A 19,581-nucleotide genomic window follows, 5' to 3' on the forward strand; every position below is an offset into this window, starting at 1 on the left:
TTGTCCTTTTTTTTAGGAAAAAAATGAACAAAGTTCGTTTGTTTTTTTTTTAAGTTTATTTTATATAATAAACATGAATTTTGAACTTAAAAATATACCCCTCCGTCCCACTTTAGTTGTCAACTGTTGACTTTCAAAATCTTTTTGTCTCAATTTTGACCGTAAATTTTTTTTGTTTATATATAAATAAATCTGATTTTAAACGAACTTTTTAATGATATAACTTTCATCAAGTATTATATAATACAAACAAAAATATTTATGGTCAAAGTTAAAACAAAAAGACTTTAAAAGTTATTAGTATACAACTAAAATGGAACGGATGAAGTTTTTTTAATCAAGGTTTCTATGTAAAGCATTTTTCAACTTCTTTTTCTTTTTTATAAAGAAGAGCATGAGAAATGTTAAAATGGGGATGCATGAATTTAACTTTGAACGAACACCTTCCTTCATTCCTTCCTTTCATTTACAAAGAAAGTAAAATAAAAAAGAAAAGAAAACCATTTTTATATTCCACAAACCAAGATTCTATTTGGAACTCTCTTCGGCCCACCGCTAAATGACGTAATCCATTAGCTAATAATCATTGTTAGATGTTTGCCACCTCATATAATATAGTGCGTGTTCTCATCGTGAAAAAACACACATTCAAAGAGACGTCCAGGTTCAATGAACCTGAAAGGCCGCCCCTCACCTTTGATTAACCGTTTAATTCTCAATATATTCTTCTAATAAATATGTCTCTGTATGTGTATATATATATGCATATAATAAAAAATCAGAAATCTATATCAAATTTCAATCAGTAATTCCTTAGTAATAAAAATCAAATCAATGGCGTTAGCTGTTACTTGTTCATCTACTTCAATCTTTTTTTCATCCTTTAATTCTAATTCTAATTCACATACACAGCAAGGTACAATTTTACTCATTGAATTTTACTGTTTCTATGTTTGTTTGTTTTTTTTGGGTAACATGAATCAGGGTAAAACCTTTTAACCAAAAAAATAAAATAAAATTAATATAGCCATGAATCTATTGTTTTAAAGTAATGCCTCCTACGGAACTTTCAATTGTTTTAATCTTAATTGAAAGTAAAATATAATTATATTTCATGGGTTTTAACAATTAGTTTACTGTTTATATATGTATATAGCACCAGTATTGTTTTAATTAGTTTATATTTACTGTTTTTAATTAACCGATGACAATGGAACTTTGTTTGTCAGCAGCAGGGGTGGTTCAAAGTAATTTCCATCATCAGTCGCCGGCGGGCCTGAAATTGAGCCGGAAAACAGGTGCTGCTGCCGAGTCAAATAAAAGAAATGATTCAATTATTGTTCCTTCTGCTGCTACCATTTCTGCTCCTGGTATGCATCCTTTTTTTTGTTAAATATTTTTTTCTTGCTATCTGTAAGTTTCACATATTGTAATTGAAAGTTGCATACATACGATAGACTTTGTTGAACACATTTCCAAATACTAGTCTTTGTATCTTGAAACTGTGTCTTTCTTAGCTCTTATCAGTTAGATTCATGTCTTCTTTAGGTGTATTTTTATGTGTTTTGTATTAACTACAGGGGTAGTTGTTGAATGAGTTAGATTTGGGAATTTATACATAAAAATTATGAAGCATTCCTTATGTGGTGTTGGTTAAATATTATACAGATGTGGTGAACAAAGCTGTAGAGGTTGTGGACATAGACAAATTGTCAAAAGATCTCGACAAGGCTTCTCCACTTGAAATCATGGATAAAGCCCTTGCAAAATATGGGAATGATATTGCCATAGCTTTCAGGTATTAGAGTTCCAGTTGCGGTTAATGCGTTTTTTTTATTCAAAACTTGTAAAAAGGATGAATCTTTAACCTTCCCAAAACCGTTTTTTCCATTCCAGTGGGGCTGAAGATGTTGCTTTGATCGAGTACGCTCACTTGACCGGACGTCCCTTCAGGGTCTTCAGCCTTGACACTGGACGGCTAAACCCAGAAACTTACAAGTTCTTTGATATTGTTGAGAAACATTACGGCATCCGGATTGAGTACATGTTTCCAGATGCTGTAGAGGTACAGGCCTTGGTAAGAACCAAAGGACTGTTCTCGTTTTATGAAGATGGTCATCAAGAATGTTGTCGTGTAAGAAAGGTGCGACCTTTGAGGCGGGCTTTGAAGGGCTTGCGGGCCTGGATCACGGGTCAACGAAAAGACCAATCTCCAGGGACAAGATCAGAAGTTCCGGTAGTCCAGGTAGATCCTGTTTTTGAAGGGTTGGATGGTGGCTCTGGTAGCTTGGTGAAGTGGAACCCCATGGCTAATGTAGCCGGTAACGATATATGGAACTTCCTTCGAACCATGGATGTCCCGGTTAACTCATTGCATGCTCAGGGGTATATCTCCATAGGTTGCGAGCCCTGCACAAGGTCCGTCTTGCCTGGTCAACATGAGAGGGAAGGAAGATGGTGGTGGGAAGATGCTAAAGCAAAAGAATGTGGGTTGCATAACGGAAACCTTAAGGAGGAAAACGGAAACGGAAACACAGCTGTTAATGGTAATGGGAGTTCCGTGGCTTCTGATCTCTTTGAGAGCCAAAACATTGTGAACTTGAGTCGGCCTGGTGTCGAAAATCTTCTCAAGATGGAAGACCGAAAAGATGCTTGGATGGTTGTTCTTTACGCACCTTGGTGCCCGTATTGTCAGGTACTTAATCTTCTCTCTTACTAATGAGTCATACTTTGTGAAATCGTTAATTTCACAATGCAAGATGCTTACATGTTCTGTATTGCAGGCAATGGAAGCATCATATATCGAATTAGCTGATAAGATAGCCGGAAGCGGTGTGAAGGTTGGCAAATTCAATGCCGATGGTGATCAGAAGGCATTTGCTAAACAAGAGTTGCAGCTAGGGAGCTACCCTACCATCCTTTTCTTCCCAAAGCACTCATCAAGACCGATCAAATACCAGCCTGAGAAGAGAGACGTTGACTCTTTGATGGCTTTCATCAACGCCCTTAGATGATCAAGACAAAGAAGAAACATGATGTGTCGTTTGCTCGTTTGAGGACTTGTACGCAGAGATGTGTAAAGATGGGTTTTGGTATTCGTCTAGTCGTCGTTGTATAATATGTTCGTGTACTGTTTCTATTTTGTTTTAGTGGTCCCGGTTTTGGTCTTCTGGTTGATGCGAGTAGATAATGAAATGTTAGGTTGCATTTTGTAATCAAAGTCTCTTGATTCAAGGAGATGTAGTCGTGTCAGGGGAATCATCGTTTCCAGATGTCTCGTTAATAAGGTTAAGAAGATGTTTAGTTATTAATGGGGATTGTAAAGTATGAATGTATGATTCTTTGGTTAATGTTTAGGAAATAAAAGTCGAGGGTTACGTTTTTGATCCCGGGGGCGTTCCCCCTCATTAATTCTCGTGTCCCGTAGCATTTTAAACCCCAAGCTCCTCAAGTCTCTTTTTGTCTGTTTGCCTGCCACCTAGCCTTATTTCTAGTGCAACCTTGCCTTTTTTCTTATTTAAAAATATTTATATATAATAATTTTCTTAAAAAATAATAAAAAGGAATGCCTATAGGGTCATTCCCCAACTCCAAGGGAATGGGAAATGCCCCGCTCAATGATTGAATGCCACATGTCTTTCGTTCGATAGGTGGGAGGACATTCTCTTAACGGGCTACTCCGCTTAGTCTTATTGTCCATCAATAAGGCTATAGAAAAAACCTCCATTTAACATCTGTAAGATCTAACACCTAATATTACCTACATTTGTGAGGGTCAAATGTTGCTTTTTGGCAAACAAAATTTAATAGTTAGCACTAAACAAGTCAACAGTACTTCTACGAGCTCTTAGAAGTAGCTCTTAAAGCTAAGAAGTTAGGAGCTCTTAGAAGTAGCTCTTAAAGCTAAGAAGTTTCAATTATTAATGATATTTAAACCATTTTTTTCATGTAAATAAAAGATTTATACTATATTATAAAACAGATTTTATCTAAATTTGGAACATTAAACTTAAATTTTCAATATCTATTTTAAGTATTTTCCCAAAATGTTTTTCTTATCTATTCTATATTTACCTAAAATAACTATAATACCTTTTATCTCTACTCAAGTTTCAACCAATCATTTTTTTTTCTTTCCTCATAAATTATTTTATTCTACTAATTTATTCAAAATCTTTTATCTCAAAAACCGTACATCAATAAATTTTAAAAATTATATGGTGTTCTTAAAATTTCATGCTCTTTCGTTAGAGTGGTCATTCGATATACGAATTTTTAAATTCGAGGACGGAGTTCGTATGGCTAAGGATGGTGCTCGTCATGTAGATCACCCCATCACTGCCACCATCGCCGCCACCGCCGCCATTACATCACCACCCCGCTATCACCGCCATAACGCACGTATAAAAAGACTAATAGATGTATGCATTTGCTAGGTAATTGCAACTTGCAAGAGTACATAAGTAAAAACATAAATAAATATATATGTGAAAAGATTACAATTAAAAAATAATAAATTTATATAATTTAATAAGAATACATGTATGTTTAAAAATTATTACTAGATTAGATAAATTTAAAAGTTTTAATAAACATAAAAAATAAGATCCATATGTCAGTATTAAATTTTGGAATTTATTTTTTGAATCTTATAAGTTAAACATGTATGTTTAAACATATATTCATTAACGATAATGGTAGATCTTTTTAAAAGCCTTTTAATAATCTTCTTAAAAATATGATTGCACATTTGTAAAAATTAAAAGATGAGATTAGAAAAAGTAATTAGTATAATACAATTGTCATGTAATTAAAAAGATTATTTTAGAGAATTTTATAAAATAACTATATAATTTTTCTTTAACTCACCTAGGGTCCGTTTCTTTTTTTAGTTATTAAGTGCTGAGTGTATTATGTGACTGAATGCATTAAAAATGTTTGTATGTATTAAATAAAATATAAGTAATTAACAGTTATTTTTATATATTAAATAAAAAAATAAAATTTAACTAAATAATTAAATTCTTAACTATTAAATTTATTAAGTAAAAATGAAACAACGTTCTAATTTTACCTAGGCTAGTTATAAAGGGTCCATTATCTTTACACAAATGCGTTGACACTTTTGCATCTTTCCCTTTTAAAGAACAAAGTTGCAAAGGACCAAAGCTCGAACAAAGAGTGGGGCACCCCAATGCTATCGAGAAGGGTATAATAGTCATTATATCCAGAATGTGCTTTCAAAAGTTCTAGATCTCACTAGTCAAAACTACCTACAAATCTCCTCTCAAAGATTTCCTACCCAACAACTTTGAACTTGATGGTATGCAACTTCTTCTTGTTGTTCAACTGCCACTCTTAGAAGAACATGAGACTTGCAGAGCTCAAGCTTCCCTTTAATGGCTGCTTTTAGACTCACTGCTCTCTCCTTTGTCTTCTTCATCATCTTCCCTGCTGCATTACAAGGTACACAACTTAATCTTCCTTCAAAATTTTCATAAAACCTAGCTCAGTGTATCCAGTTTACGCTTAAAGATCATAACTTTTTAGCTCCCAAATTCAAGAAATTCATTTTTCTCACACATAATTTAAGAAACCCACCTTGAAAATAGTAAAATTTTACAAAACCTACTTCAAAACTCACAGTTTATACTCTGTTGTACACATATGCAAGAACCCCATTTGAAAAGACTTGAAATTTATTGAAATGATTGTAAAATAAGTGATACCCTAAGGATATTTTATGTATTTACTTTGTAGTTAAGGCACAACAAGGTAAGGATGAACCTTATGTGGGAGTTAACATAGGTACAGATGTTTCAAATTTGCTTCCCCCTGCAAAGTTAGTTTCTTTTTTGCAACAACAAAAGGTAAACCATATTCGTCTTTATGATGCTGACCCGGATATCCTTAAAGCCCTATCGAAAACTAAGATTCGGGTCATTGTTTCGGTACCAAATAACCAAATCCTTGGAATTGGGTCATCCAATACCACCGCAGCTAACTGGATCAACCGGAATGTAGCTGCATATTACCCTGATACCCTAATAACCACGGTTGCAGTAGGGGATGAGGTGTTAACCACGGTCCCGTCATTGTCTTCAATGTTAATGCCCGCCATTGAATCACTTTACAGTGCTTTAGTTGCATCAGATTTACATACCCAGATTAAGATTTCAACCCCGCATGCTTCGAATATTATTCTTGACCCATTTCCACCGTCACAGGCTTATTTTAATGAAACCCTTTCACCTGTTATAGTGCAGCTGCTTCGGTTTCTTTCAAGGACTAGTTCCCCACTAATGATGAATATGTACCCTTACTATGTGTTTATGCAGAACAAAGGGGTTGTTCCGCTTGATAATTCATTGTTTAAGCCATTAACTCCTTCGAAAGAAATGGTGGATCCGAATACTTTGTTGCATTACACGAATGTTCTTGATGCTATGATTGATTCAGCTTACTCTTCAATGAAGAATTTGAATGTTTCTGATGTTATAGTTCTTGTTACTGAAACTGGTTGGCCTTCCAAGGGTGACTCGAAAGAACCTTATGCAACGATTGACAATGCTGATACGTATAACTCTAATTTGATTAAGCATATTTTAGATAGAAGTGGGACTCCTTTTCATCCAGAGGTCACTTCTAGTGTTTACATATATGAACTGTTCAATGAGGACTTGAGGACATCACCGGTTTCTGAGGCTAATTGGGGGTTGTTCTATGGAAATTCAACTCCTGTTTACTTGCTCCATGTATCCGGGAGTGGTGAATTTTTGGCAAACGATACCACGAATCAAACCTTTTGTGTTGCTATGGAAGGTGTTGATGGTAAAACATTACAAACAGCTTTAGATTGGGCTTGTGGACCTGGAAGAGCAAATTGCTCGGAGATTCAACCAGGGGAAAACTGTTATTTGCCAAATACTGTGAAGAATCATGCTTCGTATGCATTTGATAGTTACTATGAGAAACAAGGAAGGTCTGCTGGGTCTTGTGATTTTAAAGGTGTGGCCATGATCACCACTACTGATCCAAGTAAGTACTTCCTTCATTGCATTATATTTAACTCTTATATTTAAATATCATTTGTGTTTGTAGGATTTAAAATCTACAAGTGTTGTCGTTATAATACTATTGTGTTTATTTGGTGTGTTTGGAAGTGAGTTTTGAAAGTTTTTATGTAATATTGAATAACCAGAATTACATAAGGAGTTGAAATAAAACGTCTCGTATAGGATGTGCCTTTGCTCTCGAAGTTGTAAGTTTGACAAATATTTATCATTTATGGGAGTGATAAACTCATAGGTGTGTGGTAATATATTGCATCACTTGTGTACTGGTAATCATAGGTAATAAACGTTAAGTATTATTGTGAGTTGAAATTGTAGCAATTAGAGCATCCCCTTCAAAACGGACATTCTCATTGTCAAGGGGAATTCCGGCACAACGGCAAGTATTATTTTCCCATTGTTTATAAAATCTATTTTTATTAACCTAAAAAGCTATAGCTCAAACCGATATATGCTGATTGTTCTTAGGCTAGCTTCTTGCGGGTCATTTGCTAATGAAGTCTATATCTCTCCAGTTAGGCTGGCTTCTTTCGAGTCATTTGCTAATGAAGTCTATATCTCTCCGGTTCTTTTCCGTGATTTGACACGTGACCTTACTTCACAATTCATTTGGAAATGAACTCTATCTGTATTGACCACAAAATTTTAGGTTTAAGATTTTTTTCGGTAAAAGGTTTAAGATTTATAATAATCTTGAAATGCTTTACAAATTTAAAGTCTCTTTTAAGATACATAGGATGCTTCTACTATTTTTCCACACTATAGAAAACACCTGAGCAGATATAATTGTGCATGCAGGTTTGTCCACTTTATAGACATAAAAACACACTGTTCTTTCTTTTTCTGACTGATGGAGTGAAAACAGCTGAACCCTTCAATATTCTGCCATGAATTGTGAAAATCCATATCAATAATGCAATGAAAGATGTACATTCTCACTGTTTTACCATTTTAGCCCTTGTAAAGTACTAACCTATGAAAATATACCGAATGATACATCCCAGTAGTGGCTCCATCAGTTTTTACTCTGTAAAATCCAGATTCAAATGTTTATACAATATAAAGTTTGCTCTTTTTAGGTACATTCAAATAATTTTTTATAGAAAGGGTTATTATTACAGTGGCAGACTCTGCGGGTGCCCGGGGTTCACATAAGCCACATATTCTTTTTAAAGGAAATGCAAAATTTCTTAACATAATATATGATTTTTATAAAATTATACTTAGTTACAAGTAACATTTAGTTAGTCCAATTCAAAAAAAAAAAAAAAAACAAAACATAAAAGATGCACCTGGTGACATGTAGTCATTTGCCTGCCACTTTGTATGAAAATGGACTCCATACCATGAAGGGCCCCATTAGTTTCGTATGATGTAAAATGCCTACTTTAAATAATGTAGTGACTTCGTTTTTTTGTTCTTGTTTGTGTACCCACTGCAGGTCACGGGGTCTGTGTATTTCCAGGAAGGTTAGATAACATTTTCTGTCACCTTTTTTGTACCTTCATTTGTCTAGTTTCTCATTTCCCAAAACCAATAATTGAAACTTGCAAGACTGATTTTTTTTTATGGGTAAAAATTAGGCTTGACTGGTTAATCTTTAATTTAAGTTGATATTGAGCAACCCGGTCACCGATCGATACCTATTTAAAACCATTCCGAGCTATAGGTACCTGTTGGGTGGGGATGAAAGTGCGGAGGGTGGTTACCGGTTACTGGTTTTCTCACCTCTCTCTCTCTCTCTCTTCACTTATATTTTGTCTTCTTTTGTTTCTTTTGTCTTTATTTGCGTGGGGAAGGAATGGGGAGGGGTGGTGATTGTTGAGGTATTCCGTGAAGGTGGCGAGTAGAAAAGGTGGGGAGGAGTGGGGGCGAATCGGTTTGCAACTTGCAAGTGTTTTTCCAGATGGGAAGTATTTTTTCCTTAAAAGCATGTAAAAAAGGAGCAATTTTAATACCGTTTATTCGAATTCTCCAACCTAGAGGTAGCGAAACCATAGTCACATAATTCGCTCTCTTTCTAAGCAATTTAAAGAAACAGCATTCATATACCTCTGAATTCCCTAAACCCCCTTTAAATTCCAAAATGGTCAAGTTCGGTCCTTCAACCCGCTTTTTTAATTTACGAATATTTAATACTTTGGATGTGATGTCAAAAAAACTTCACTATTAAAATGGTAATCTCATTTTGGAGGACTTGTAACTCATGTCATTATCAGTTGTAACTCTAAATTATCAATAATTTGTCTGTTTGACCCATTTGAGATAAAATTCATAATTTGTATCGACTAGGTGTTCCAAGATTCAACCGCTAGGTTTTCTCATAGTTGGTCACTTGATCTCTTTCCAAACAATTTAAAAGAAACAGCATTCATACACCAAGAACTTTCAGTTTTTGTTAGAGTTGAAAAGAGAAGTTTTTCGATACATCATTTCTCTTGAATTTGCCACAAGACTCCGTTATATGAGTCGAGCCCATGGTCTTAGTGGTCACAATCTTCCACTAGGTGTTCCAAGATTCAAACTTTTTGTTAGATTACAACCCAAAGATTCACCCTAATGCTACTTTCGTGTGGTGTGTGCAGTAAAGTAATTAGCAATAGAACGAACACCGTGGTGAACTCGACCAATGCAACAAGCAACGTGGATGCATTGAAATTCACTGGAACTAGGACTTTTGAGGATGGTTTGAGCCTTTTTTGGGGACTCGTTGGTGCTGTGTTCTGTTTATTCATTTTGTGAAGGTAAACCAATGAACTAGTCTCTACCTGAAATGAATACATCATATGTTGCTTTATAGTGATAATGATCGAATGTTTTTCCAGGAAAACAAAGACGGAGATCGAGTTTTTCATTCTTTTTGGTATGTATTTAAATCTTTGTATAATGATGTATTTAGTGTAATTCAAAAAGACCACGTATCCGGAATAGGAAGTTGGAAGTAGAGAAGGAAAATCGTAGAAGTGAAGGCATAATAAATAGGTGAGTTGGAGCATGTTATATCCTGCATAAAGATTGTTTCACTCAACATTTTGGTTGTCTCAAAGACATCGAAAATTTAAGAATTTGGGAGCATCTCTTTTGTTGTAGTTTCCTTTCTTAATGACTGTCATACCTGAAGGGTGAAGTTTTTGCGGCATGCTTCTATGCTGTGTGTTTGACTTTTTGTTAATTTATGGGACAATAAAGTATTTTTTAATCGGAAATGCAACTTTTTAACACACAGGTATAAATATTACACATTCATTTTCCTAGCATAGATCAGATTCATAATGACAAGAGATTCACATACCAGTATCCTAAAAGACCTTTCAACAGGCAAGCAAACAAGAAGATAAAAAAGGCAAGTCTTCAGTTCGTTGTTGAAGGGTGGGTTGCGTCCATCCTCTAATTGATTAAGTAGTGAGCTTCCTTGTTCAGGGTATATGCCTCCATGGTATGCTGCTGCAGGTCCTTCGGGATGCCTTCGTCACATCTGCTCTATGGCATTCTTTATTTAGATTAGTACTCGTACAAATATAAAAAGCATAAAATCCGAACAACTTTCAACATTCGAAACCGGAAGCTATTTAGAAGACAGAAACTGAATAAACCACAAGTTACTGGAAAACAACTACTGGAAAGTTGTTACTGGAAAGTTGTAACATGCACGTATGTTTATGTAAAGACCAAACAAGAGTGAGAACTTTATAATTCATGTTATTATATCTTAGCGGAAATTCGAACAAGATGCATTCAATATATTGTACCAAGCAAGGCCGCAAGGGTAAAGGTATTTTTCATGTCCAAAAAACCTAGGGACGGGCCAAGTATGTGACTGCCCGAGCATCATGATATGTATTTTTAATTTTTTTTTTTTCACATTGATTGTACTCTATATGGGTATAGCCTGCAAAACCCATAATTTTCCGAGAGATATATATGGGGAAAAAAAAGAGAAATAGATATGATTATGTAAATACATTGGAAAATGGGATGTGGATAGATATGTCTTTCGTTTTCCTAATTATTTTATGATATTATATGGTTAATGGAACGTGCGGAACCACATAATGGCATAATGCATTGTTCTAGTGCAGCACGAAGTTGTTGATGCCGAGTCAGCTTTTTTTTTTTCTTAAAAGAAACTTTCATTATCGTATCGCCAACATACCCAAATCGGCAGTGGCCACCATATTACACATATCTACAACATTTACAAAACATTGAAGGAGCATCAATCACTCCAATTCAAAGAAAACTTTCTATCTCTATTTCTATACCAAAAAAAACTAAAAGCCTTGATATCTTGAAAAACCTTCTCGGCAACTATAGATTTTCCTTCAAACTTCTTCTCGTTTCTAGCCCGCCATATACACCAACAAGTGACGAAAACAATTCCTTTGAAAATCTTCCTGCCCTTCTTGTTGAAACCCATATGGTTGTCCACTTCAAAAAGATCTTTTATCGAAAAGAAAAAGATGGGACTAACCTTACACCATATTCCCACTTTGTACCAAACCGAAGCTGCCAACGAACAGCTACATAGAAGATACTCAGTTGTTTCCTCGCCTTCTCTACATAAATCGCATAAGGTGCTATCAAAGAGGCAATTTCTGTTCTTAAGAGCCACCAAAGTCGGCAGTCGATCCAAAGAGACTCTCCACATAAACACGTTGCACTTCTTGGCTATGCCCTGCTTGGTCTCTTGGCACGGTGATTTTAATGTGATAATTGGAACATGTGAAAAACAATAATTTTTTCACATCTAGTGACAAAATGAAAATATTTAATGGCCAATAAAAGTAAGAAGAAAATGAAAATAATTTAATTTACAATAAAGGTAAGCCTTTTTTTTGACACAAAACAAAAGTTCAATAATGGGCGTTGATAAAGGAAACAATAAACAATTGGTAAATATTAAAACTTAAATATGACAAACCACGAGGAAGATTTGCGATACTTTCGCTAATAGCTAGGGGTTTGGCATTGTATGGGTTAAGGTGAGGCAGATGTGGTGTATTTGTATAGTGTGGGTTTGAGTGGTAGAATCACTCATTTCAAAATTGAGTAGTGTCCTCTTGCACATTTTTTAAAAAAATCTTTTATTGTTAATATATCATAACATATATTGTGGTGTGAGACTGTGAGTGGTGAGTTACTAAAAAAACAATCAATTATGAAATGAATAAGGGGTTAATGAAGTTGCATTAGAAATTTGATTCAAGTGAATAGTTAGAAAGTTAGAGAAAAGTGAGATGATGACAACCCACATATAATTGAGAATATTGAGTGAAGACTATAAGGTCACTCCTTATAGGGATTACTTCTTCCACTATTCATCAGTTTTCTCTCTTTAAGAACCCCCTAAGAACATCCCCATCCTTATAACCCTACTCCTTCCCCACTTCTTTCACTATTCATTTATTATTTTATTATTCCATTTTTCTTTTTCACAAAATTAATAAAACACAATTTATTAATAAAACAAACACATTACATTTATTGTAAAAATAAACATTACACTAAAAACAAAAAGTAAATAAATTATGAAAAACGACATTATTAGGAAATTAAAAAGTAGACATCAACGTTGACGGTCGTGTTCTGGGAAGTTCCAAACCTGTTCAATCAGAGCATTGCGGAGTTGATGGTAAGCCCTTCTATCCCGCAACTCCTTGTACATACGAATCTGCGTTGAACACCTTTCAGTCCACGTACGGGTTGGGAGTGTAGTATTAGCTATCAACTCTTCTTCAAACTCTGTAATTGCGCGCCCGTTATCTTCAACGATCATGTTGTGCAGAATCACACAACATAAAATGATCCGTTTTATCTTGTTGGTACTGTATGGTCGCGCATATTGTTCAATAATCTGCCAACGACCTTGAAGAACTCCAAATGCTCGCTCGACATCCTTTTTTGCAGCTTCTTAGTATCTTTTGAACTTGGAGGTTTTCGGGTTCATCGGGCACTTAAATGACTTAACAAGAGTAGCCCATTCTAGATAAATACCATCTGCTAGGTAATATCCCTTTTGAAACTGCTCCCCATTAACCGAAAACTCTACTTTAGGAGCCTTGTCTTGAAGCAAATCGCCGAACAAATCTGACTCGTTGAGGACGTTGATGTTGTTGTTTGATCCAGCAGGGCCAACGTAGGCATGCCAGATCCACAAATCATATGAAGCCACCGCTTCAAGCATGATTGTTGGATGTCCCTTATCACCTCGGGTGTACTGCCCTTGCCATGCCACTGGACAGTTCCTCCAACCCCAATGCATACAATCTATGCTACCAAGCATACCCGGAAACCCATGAACCTCAGCATGTTTAGCAGTCAACCGCTCGATATCAACTTCTGTTGGCTTTCTCAAATACTCGTCACGATAGAGGTGTATAACACACTTGCAGAAAGCGTTTAAACACTAGTAGCCCGTATCTTGAGCCATTTGCAAGTACTCATCTAAAGCATCAGCCTTAAAGCTATACGCTAACTGGTGTATGGCAGAAGTACATTTCTGGAAAATGTTAAAACCGGGACGACCACTAGCATCTGTCGGGCTTTTGTAGAAGAACTGAAAGTGTTTCAGTAGCGGTTCAATGCTTTCAAAGGAGTTTATGTCTCGCACTATGCGCAGAAACATTTACTTTCGCATTCGAAACCTTCTACGAAACATATCAGGTGGGTAGGTTGGTTCTGGCGCAAAGTAATGATCGTATAAAAGCTTTGCGGCAGCCACGTGATCTCGCCGAATCACCCTTCTAGTAAACTTGGGTATTGAAGAACTTGACGCTTCTTGGCTTTGGTTTTCTTCTTCGTCAAAGATAACGTTAAGACACGCGCCTATGGCTTGGGGATTGAAAAAAACATTCATTTGCGTAACAACATTATTGATTACTTCGTAATCGTTTGATTCGTAATCGTCACTAGAGGATGATGATGATGATGATGAACCAGACATTTTTAGTAGTAGTGTGTGATTGAATTGATTTGAAAGTAAATAAGAAAGGGTATGTTTTAGATTGTTGTATTTTGAAATGGTTGTGTAAATGAGGTATATATAGGATTATGAAAATTAAAATAAAAAAAAAAACAAAAAATCAACAACTAGCCGTTAGTTGCTTCAAGTTTGAATTTTTTTTTATTTTATTTTATTTTGCAACGACTTTGTGTTCAATCGGGCCCCACATTCGACCAATGCCGCACATCTAAATTTGGGAGGAACACATCGGACGCAACTTAAGACGCAGCCGTGCTTATAGCGTCTCTCCATGATTACGCGTCAGACGCCGGGAAACGTGGCTATAAGCACCGGCCTAATAGAAGAATTTGGACTTTTGAAGGTCCGAATAGAAAGAGGACGGGTAGACGCGGGCAATGGGATCATTCAAAATCGCCTTGTCATCAATCAATGCCCTTTCATATGCTTTCAAAAACCCTAAAACAACAACAATCAAAACCCTAATCCCAATTTTCACAATTTCAACAATGGCTTCTTCATCATCGTCATGGTCATGTTCAAGATGCACATTCATTAACACAAATTCCACAACACCCAATTGCAAGATCTGCTCATTCTCACAAACCCCGTCACCATTACCACCATCAAATCAAGAAAAATGGTCCTGTAAAGCTTGCACCTTTTTGAACCCATACAAACTATCAAGTTGTGAAATTTGTGGGACTAGAAATTCACCTTTTTCCTCTTCTTCAAGTTTAGGGCTTGAGGATCAAGAACTGGAGGTGGGTGGCTCTTCTTTTTCTTCTGATGTTGGGAATGTCTTCTTGCCTTTGTTACAAAAGTGTAGTAATAAGAGGAAGTTTATGGCTGATAAGGTTGATGGTGATTCTGTTGATCTTGGGTTGAAATCTGCTGATAAAAAGGTGGTTGATTTAGGTGAGTTCAAATCCTGTTTATGTTTATTGGTTTTGTAGTGCTATAGCCCCCAAGTATGTATGTATGTATGTATAGAGAGTGTGAATCTTTGAAAATAAATTCACTACAGGAATAGAATTATTGTCTCAATCTGGTGGTATTCTTCTTGTTGTCACAATTTATGTACATGTCTTCCTTAACAAAAATATCACCGGTTACAATTTTAATGCCGGGTAACATAATAAAAGTGTTCAATGCTGGGTACACCGAATACCTTTAATAGATTCTGGTCTAAAGTTTTATACACATTCCTACACTCCATGGGGTTAAAAGTTTGATTTTGATTCTGATTTGTGTAAATTGGGATGGTTTTTGATCATTTATTAGATTTGGAAAGGTCTCGTGACGGTAAAGCATCAGCTGCTTCTGGTTAGTTAGCACTATTGAACCTTGTAATTGTGTTTTTAAAACTGATAATCCAAAAGAAGAAAGTATTTGAATCTTCATTGATCAATGATACAAGTATTTATGTAGTTACATGATGTGGCTTTTATATAATAATGTTGCTGAACATACATTTCAGATGAAAAGACTCAGCCTAAAGACGATTTGAGGATGTTAAAGATTTTGAGTTACAATGTTTGGTTTGCAGAAGATATCGAGCTTCGTATAAGAATGAGAGCCATAGGTGACATTATTCAATTGCATGCCCCAGATGTCATATGTTTGCAGGTTTTTGGTTGCTAACAAATCTATATCTATGTAATGTATATATATAATATATATATGTATGCATATATATAATATATATATATATTCATCTAAATAAATCTGCACTAGTTCTGTTTATGACTTTATGGTACTTCTTTTAATAGATCGAAGAAATTTCTTATTTTCTGCAAACTGTCTAACTTAATTAGCTGTTCATCGTTATCATCTTTACTTCTCAACAACATCAAAGGGAGTTATAGAAATTTTGATGAAAATTAAGTTATGTGCTAAACTATATGTTATGGTTGGATTTTGTAGGAGGTCACTCCCGATATCTATGCCATTCTTCAAAGATCCAATTGGTGGAAGTCGTATAAATGCTCACTTTCTTCTGATAAGGCAGTCACCAGGCCATACTATTGCATCCAGGTTAGCTTCATTTGCACCACACTATTGTCTATTACCATTCATTTATATGCTCATTTTTAGTGACTTTATCAAAGTAACGAAATTTGCAGCTTAGCAAATTGCCTGTGAAATCATTTAGCTGTAAGCAATTTAGTTATTCTGCAATGGGAAGGGAGCTATGTATTGCAGAAGTATCGGCTCAAGATGATACTTCTTTGGTGGTTGCTACAAGCCATCTTGAGAGCCCATGCCCTGGCCCGCCAAAATGGGACCAAATGTACAGTAAAGAACGTGTAAAACAAGCAAACGAAGCCGTTGAGTTTCTCAAGAATAACCCAAATGTAATTTTCTGTGGTGATATGAATTGGGATGACAAGCTAGATGGTGAGTTTCCACTTCCAAATGGATGGGTTGACGCCTGGACTGAACTGAATCCAACTGAAATTGGTTGGACTTATGATACAAAGGCAAACCCGATGTTGTCTGCTAATAGGAAACTGCAGAAACGCCTTGACCGATTTTTGATTAGTTTACGTGATTTTAAAATGGAAAGTATTAACATGGTTGGGACCAAACCTATACCAGAAGTGACATATATGAAGCAAAAGAAAGGAGGGAAAGAGTTGGAGCTGCCTGTTTTGCCCAGTGATCACTTTGGGTTGCTGTTAACCATGTCTGCACGGTAGCTTTGATGGTGGTTGTTTTTCTGTTTTTATATCATGGGTACGTATGTTTGTGGATCGTCTTCCGCTTCCACATTTTCTGTGAATCTTTTGTATGAATACTAGTGTGTACCCCATGTTACTAGAAACAACTCTCTGTGTTTCCCTATTGATACCTAATGATCTCTTTTTATATATTACTCGTATTATATTATTATTTGACAAGTATATGTGTATTATTTGCTGGGAAGCGATTGCAATATAAAATTATTTTAGGGTTTTTATCTTTACTAAAAAATGTCAGCGGATGCATGCTAATAAATTTGAATTTTGTTTCGTTATTACTAGACGGATGTCCGCGATTGTGGTAGTGGCGCGGTGGTGGCACCGGCTATGGGTGGTCCCTATGTTGTGCCGCTTTTTCATCTTTCATTCATTAGACTATCTGGAGCAATAAGACGCTCTTGAGCGTTTCCTGGTCCCACCTCCAATCACGCCCTCTTTCTCCTATTTTCTCACGCCCTCTGCTTGTTTTTGACCAAGAACGTCCATCGGGGCATTGTTCGGGGCGTTCCGAGGGGGAAAAGTGAAATTGAAGGCTTGAGCACACCTTGCTCCTCACAGCCTTAAAAAATTTAAGTACACTAGGCATTTTCACGGTTGTTGTTTTGTCTCTATAAAGTCCATGTAGCTGGTATTTATTCCCAATTCCATGTCCTTGGCATTTTGTCACAATCATATCCGTGTAGTTGGTATTATAAATATTTCTATTGTTAGCTATGTCGAAACGGGTGTAACTGAGTCAAAATAATCAAGGACGCCTCTTATAATTTAATGTTTTGGAGGAATTAAAACAGGATACCTTTTGTAGTTAAAATTTTCAGAGGAACGAAAACTGGAAGAAAAATAAAAAATAATCCTAAAAAGATATTACTGATAATCAGTATAGTTTAGGTTTATCTAATGAAAGTAATAATTTTTTTTGTCTGGCCTATTCTCCAAACGTCCTAATGAAGTAAAACCAGCTAGTGTGTATCTCTGCATTGTATCCGTATAGTTTGCTATCATCATATACATATGCAGATTATACTTGTAGGAGTTTTGTAAGAAGAGTGTGGTGTTAGTTGGATGGGTACCGATACGTTACTACCAAGTGGTTTCAGTATCTAGTATCTATTCTGAGGCTCACTTATGTGTGTGGCAAAATGCTCCGCTAATATTATTCTCATCCTTGTCTTGGCAAAATGGGATAAGAATCGTCTATCGCCTTCATGTATTCATGTCACTGTTATGATTTGGGTTAGTCATATAGCTTACTGAAATAATATATAAATGTTAGAAATTAATCTGAAGGCTAGAAACCTTATTATTTTTGATAATGATCGGTTGAACATGGATTTGCTGATGGGTGAAATAAAGTCTTCTTCGTTCTTGTGGATTAAGAAAAAATCAAAGTATCGATGTTTAGTTTGGGATAACTGGTTGTCTTTTTCTTTCTAATTGTTTTCTTATTTAAAATTGTCTTATTTTGACTGGTTAAGTTTTTTTTTTCTGACTTTAATTATAAATATCTTTGTTTATGTTATATATTAGTTGATGAAAGTTATATCAATGAAAAGTACATTTAAAACTCAGTTAATCCATATATGTTATATCAATTCTTATATAACACAAACAAATTGGTAAGGTCTTTGACCATGAGGGAATCCACCTGGGTTCGAGTCCCATTTTTCCACATTTGTGGGGTGGATTAATAGGGATTTTTTGAGAGTCAAAGTTAAAAGAAAAAGACTCAAAAAGTCAAATTTGAACACTTAATATGAGACAGAAAATATTTTTTTAATCTCTTCTTGTGAAGTTGATTTTATATGAAAACTGATGTTTTGAAAAAAAAAACAATACAACTCCACCATCATAGAGTTTTGTCGCCATCTTTAGTCGGGTCTTTTTAGTTGAAAGTTTTGATTTATTTAACCTTACAAAATTTATCCAATTATACGTATGAAACTTAAGATTAACGCCTACAAATTGTTACTGGATCACCACCTAATTAATATAAATGAAATGGGTGGATAAAAATCAGGTTAGAGTCTATGTCCCTTTTACTTTTCCTCAATAAATAATTATGTAATTAGGAAAAATCTTTATATTAATCCCAACCAATTTTAGAATATAACGCTAAGTTATACGAGTACTACTTATTCTTGACATACAAACGGCACCTGACCTCTTGGCCAAAGTCGCTAAGATTAACTCTGACAATGGTTCATATAATAACTGATAAATAAAATCGAGAAAACTTAACTAGATTAGTTTAATATGATCAATTGATCATCAATAGTATATTTCTTTTGGTCGGTGTTTCTTGGGTTTTTAAAATGGAATCTATGCTTATGCTTTAGGAAAAAAGTTTAGATCGGTAAAAACATCCTAAGCTCGATCGTGTTTTTTCAGCCTCGCTCAACTAATTTTTCATTAAATTACCAGCCTTAAGCAATGGGCACCTATATAAACATTTTAGTACGCGGATCATGACAATTTCGGACTTATCGTGATTACATACTAACATTTTTATAAGTTAATTTTTCATCTCACTTTCTGGTCCAATATAAAATCAACAAAAACTTAAGGCCAAGTCACATTTAAGGTTTAAGTCTATGCATCCAAATCACAAAGGAAGACCTAAATCCCTTAAACCTGGGCTCTGATACCACTTGAAACGACTCAACCCAAATAGACTCTAAATATTGACATACAAAAGAATTTTATGTCTTATACTTACAAAAATACGGCCAATTTTCGTGAAAAATCAAAATGCTCCAATTCAAGAAAAGACACTTGGAATGTTTTTAAAATGATGTAAATAGAC

The 19,581-nt window shown here is 35.3% G+C and overlaps 3 protein-coding genes and 1 long non-coding RNA gene across 4 annotated transcripts; 3 read left to right on the forward strand and 1 right to left on the reverse strand.

Moving 5' to 3' along the window:
- Window positions 1-681: 681 nt before the first annotated feature.
- Window positions 682-3,411, forward strand: LOC122590947 (5'-adenylylsulfate reductase 3, chloroplastic-like). Its single transcript, XM_043763121.1, has 5 exons — window positions 682-916; window positions 1,230-1,370; window positions 1,669-1,798; window positions 1,897-2,695; window positions 2,784-3,411. The coding sequence occupies exons 1-5, from the start codon at window positions 835-837 to the stop codon at window positions 3,012-3,014; spliced, it is 1,383 nt and encodes a 460-aa protein (XP_043619056.1). The 5' UTR covers window positions 682-834; the 3' UTR covers window positions 3,015-3,411.
- A 1,593-nt stretch (window positions 3,412-5,004) lies between these two features.
- On the reverse strand, window positions 5,005-5,877 carry LOC122591326. Its single transcript, XR_006322690.1, has 2 exons — window positions 5,788-5,877; window positions 5,005-5,454 (listed from the first exon to the last, which is right to left on the reverse strand). It is a non-coding gene; the product is annotated as an uncharacterized LOC122591326 (long non-coding RNA).
- LOC122591325 (glucan endo-1,3-beta-glucosidase 1) lies at window positions 5,392-10,279 on the forward strand. The gene is made up of 5 exons (XM_043763586.1): window positions 5,392-5,466; window positions 5,761-7,038; window positions 8,515-8,542; window positions 9,659-9,817; window positions 9,899-10,279. The coding sequence occupies exons 1-4, from the start codon at window positions 5,400-5,402 to the stop codon at window positions 9,813-9,815; spliced, it is 1,530 nt and encodes a 509-aa protein (XP_043619521.1). The 5' UTR covers window positions 5,392-5,399; the 3' UTR covers window positions 9,816-9,817; window positions 9,899-10,279.
- A 4,182-nt stretch (window positions 10,280-14,461) lies between these two features.
- Window positions 14,462-16,929, forward strand: LOC122593729 (tyrosyl-DNA phosphodiesterase 2). The gene is made up of 4 exons (XM_043766175.1): window positions 14,462-14,952; window positions 15,515-15,663; window positions 15,961-16,071; window positions 16,161-16,929. Exons 1-4 carry the CDS (start codon window positions 14,544-14,546, stop codon window positions 16,734-16,736), a joined length of 1,245 nt encoding a protein of 414 aa, XP_043622110.1. The 5' UTR covers window positions 14,462-14,543; the 3' UTR covers window positions 16,737-16,929.
- The last annotated feature ends 2,652 nt before the right edge of the window (window positions 16,930-19,581 follow it).

Source organism: Erigeron canadensis, chromosome 3, assembly GCF_010389155.1.
Source record: "Erigeron canadensis isolate Cc75 chromosome 3, C_canadensis_v1, whole genome shotgun sequence".
NCBI classification, from domain to species: domain Eukaryota; kingdom Viridiplantae; phylum Streptophyta; class Magnoliopsida; order Asterales; family Asteraceae; genus Erigeron; species Erigeron canadensis.

Coding starts and splice junctions, on each gene's coding strand:
- LOC122590947 (XM_043763121.1), top strand. CDS start 835: ATGGCGTTAGCTGTTACTTGTTCATCTACTTCAATCTTTTTTTCATCC. Junction 1,371..1,668: donor TGCTACCATTTCTGCTCCTG/GTATGCATCCTT, acceptor AATATTATACAG/ATGTGGTGAACAAAGCTGTA. Junction 2,696..2,783: donor CTTGGTGCCCGTATTGTCAG/GTACTTAATCTT, acceptor TCTGTATTGCAG/GCAATGGAAGCATCATATAT.
- LOC122591325 (XM_043763586.1), top strand. CDS start 5,400: ATGGCTGCTTTTAGACTCACTGCTCTCTCCTTTGTCTTCTTCATCATC. Junction 7,039..8,514: donor GATCACCACTACTGATCCAA/GTAAGTACTTCC, acceptor TACCCACTGCAG/GTCACGGGGTCTGTGTATTT. Junction 8,543..9,658: donor GTCTGTGTATTTCCAGGAAG/GTTAGATAACAT, acceptor TGGTGTGTGCAG/TAAAGTAATTAGCAATAGAA.
- LOC122593729 (XM_043766175.1), top strand. CDS start 14,544: ATGGCTTCTTCATCATCGTCATGGTCATGTTCAAGATGCACATTCATT. Junction 15,664..15,960: donor CAGATGTCATATGTTTGCAG/GTTTTTGGTTGC, acceptor TGGATTTTGTAG/GAGGTCACTCCCGATATCTA. Junction 16,072..16,160: donor GGCCATACTATTGCATCCAG/GTTAGCTTCATT, acceptor CGAAATTTGCAG/CTTAGCAAATTGCCTGTGAA.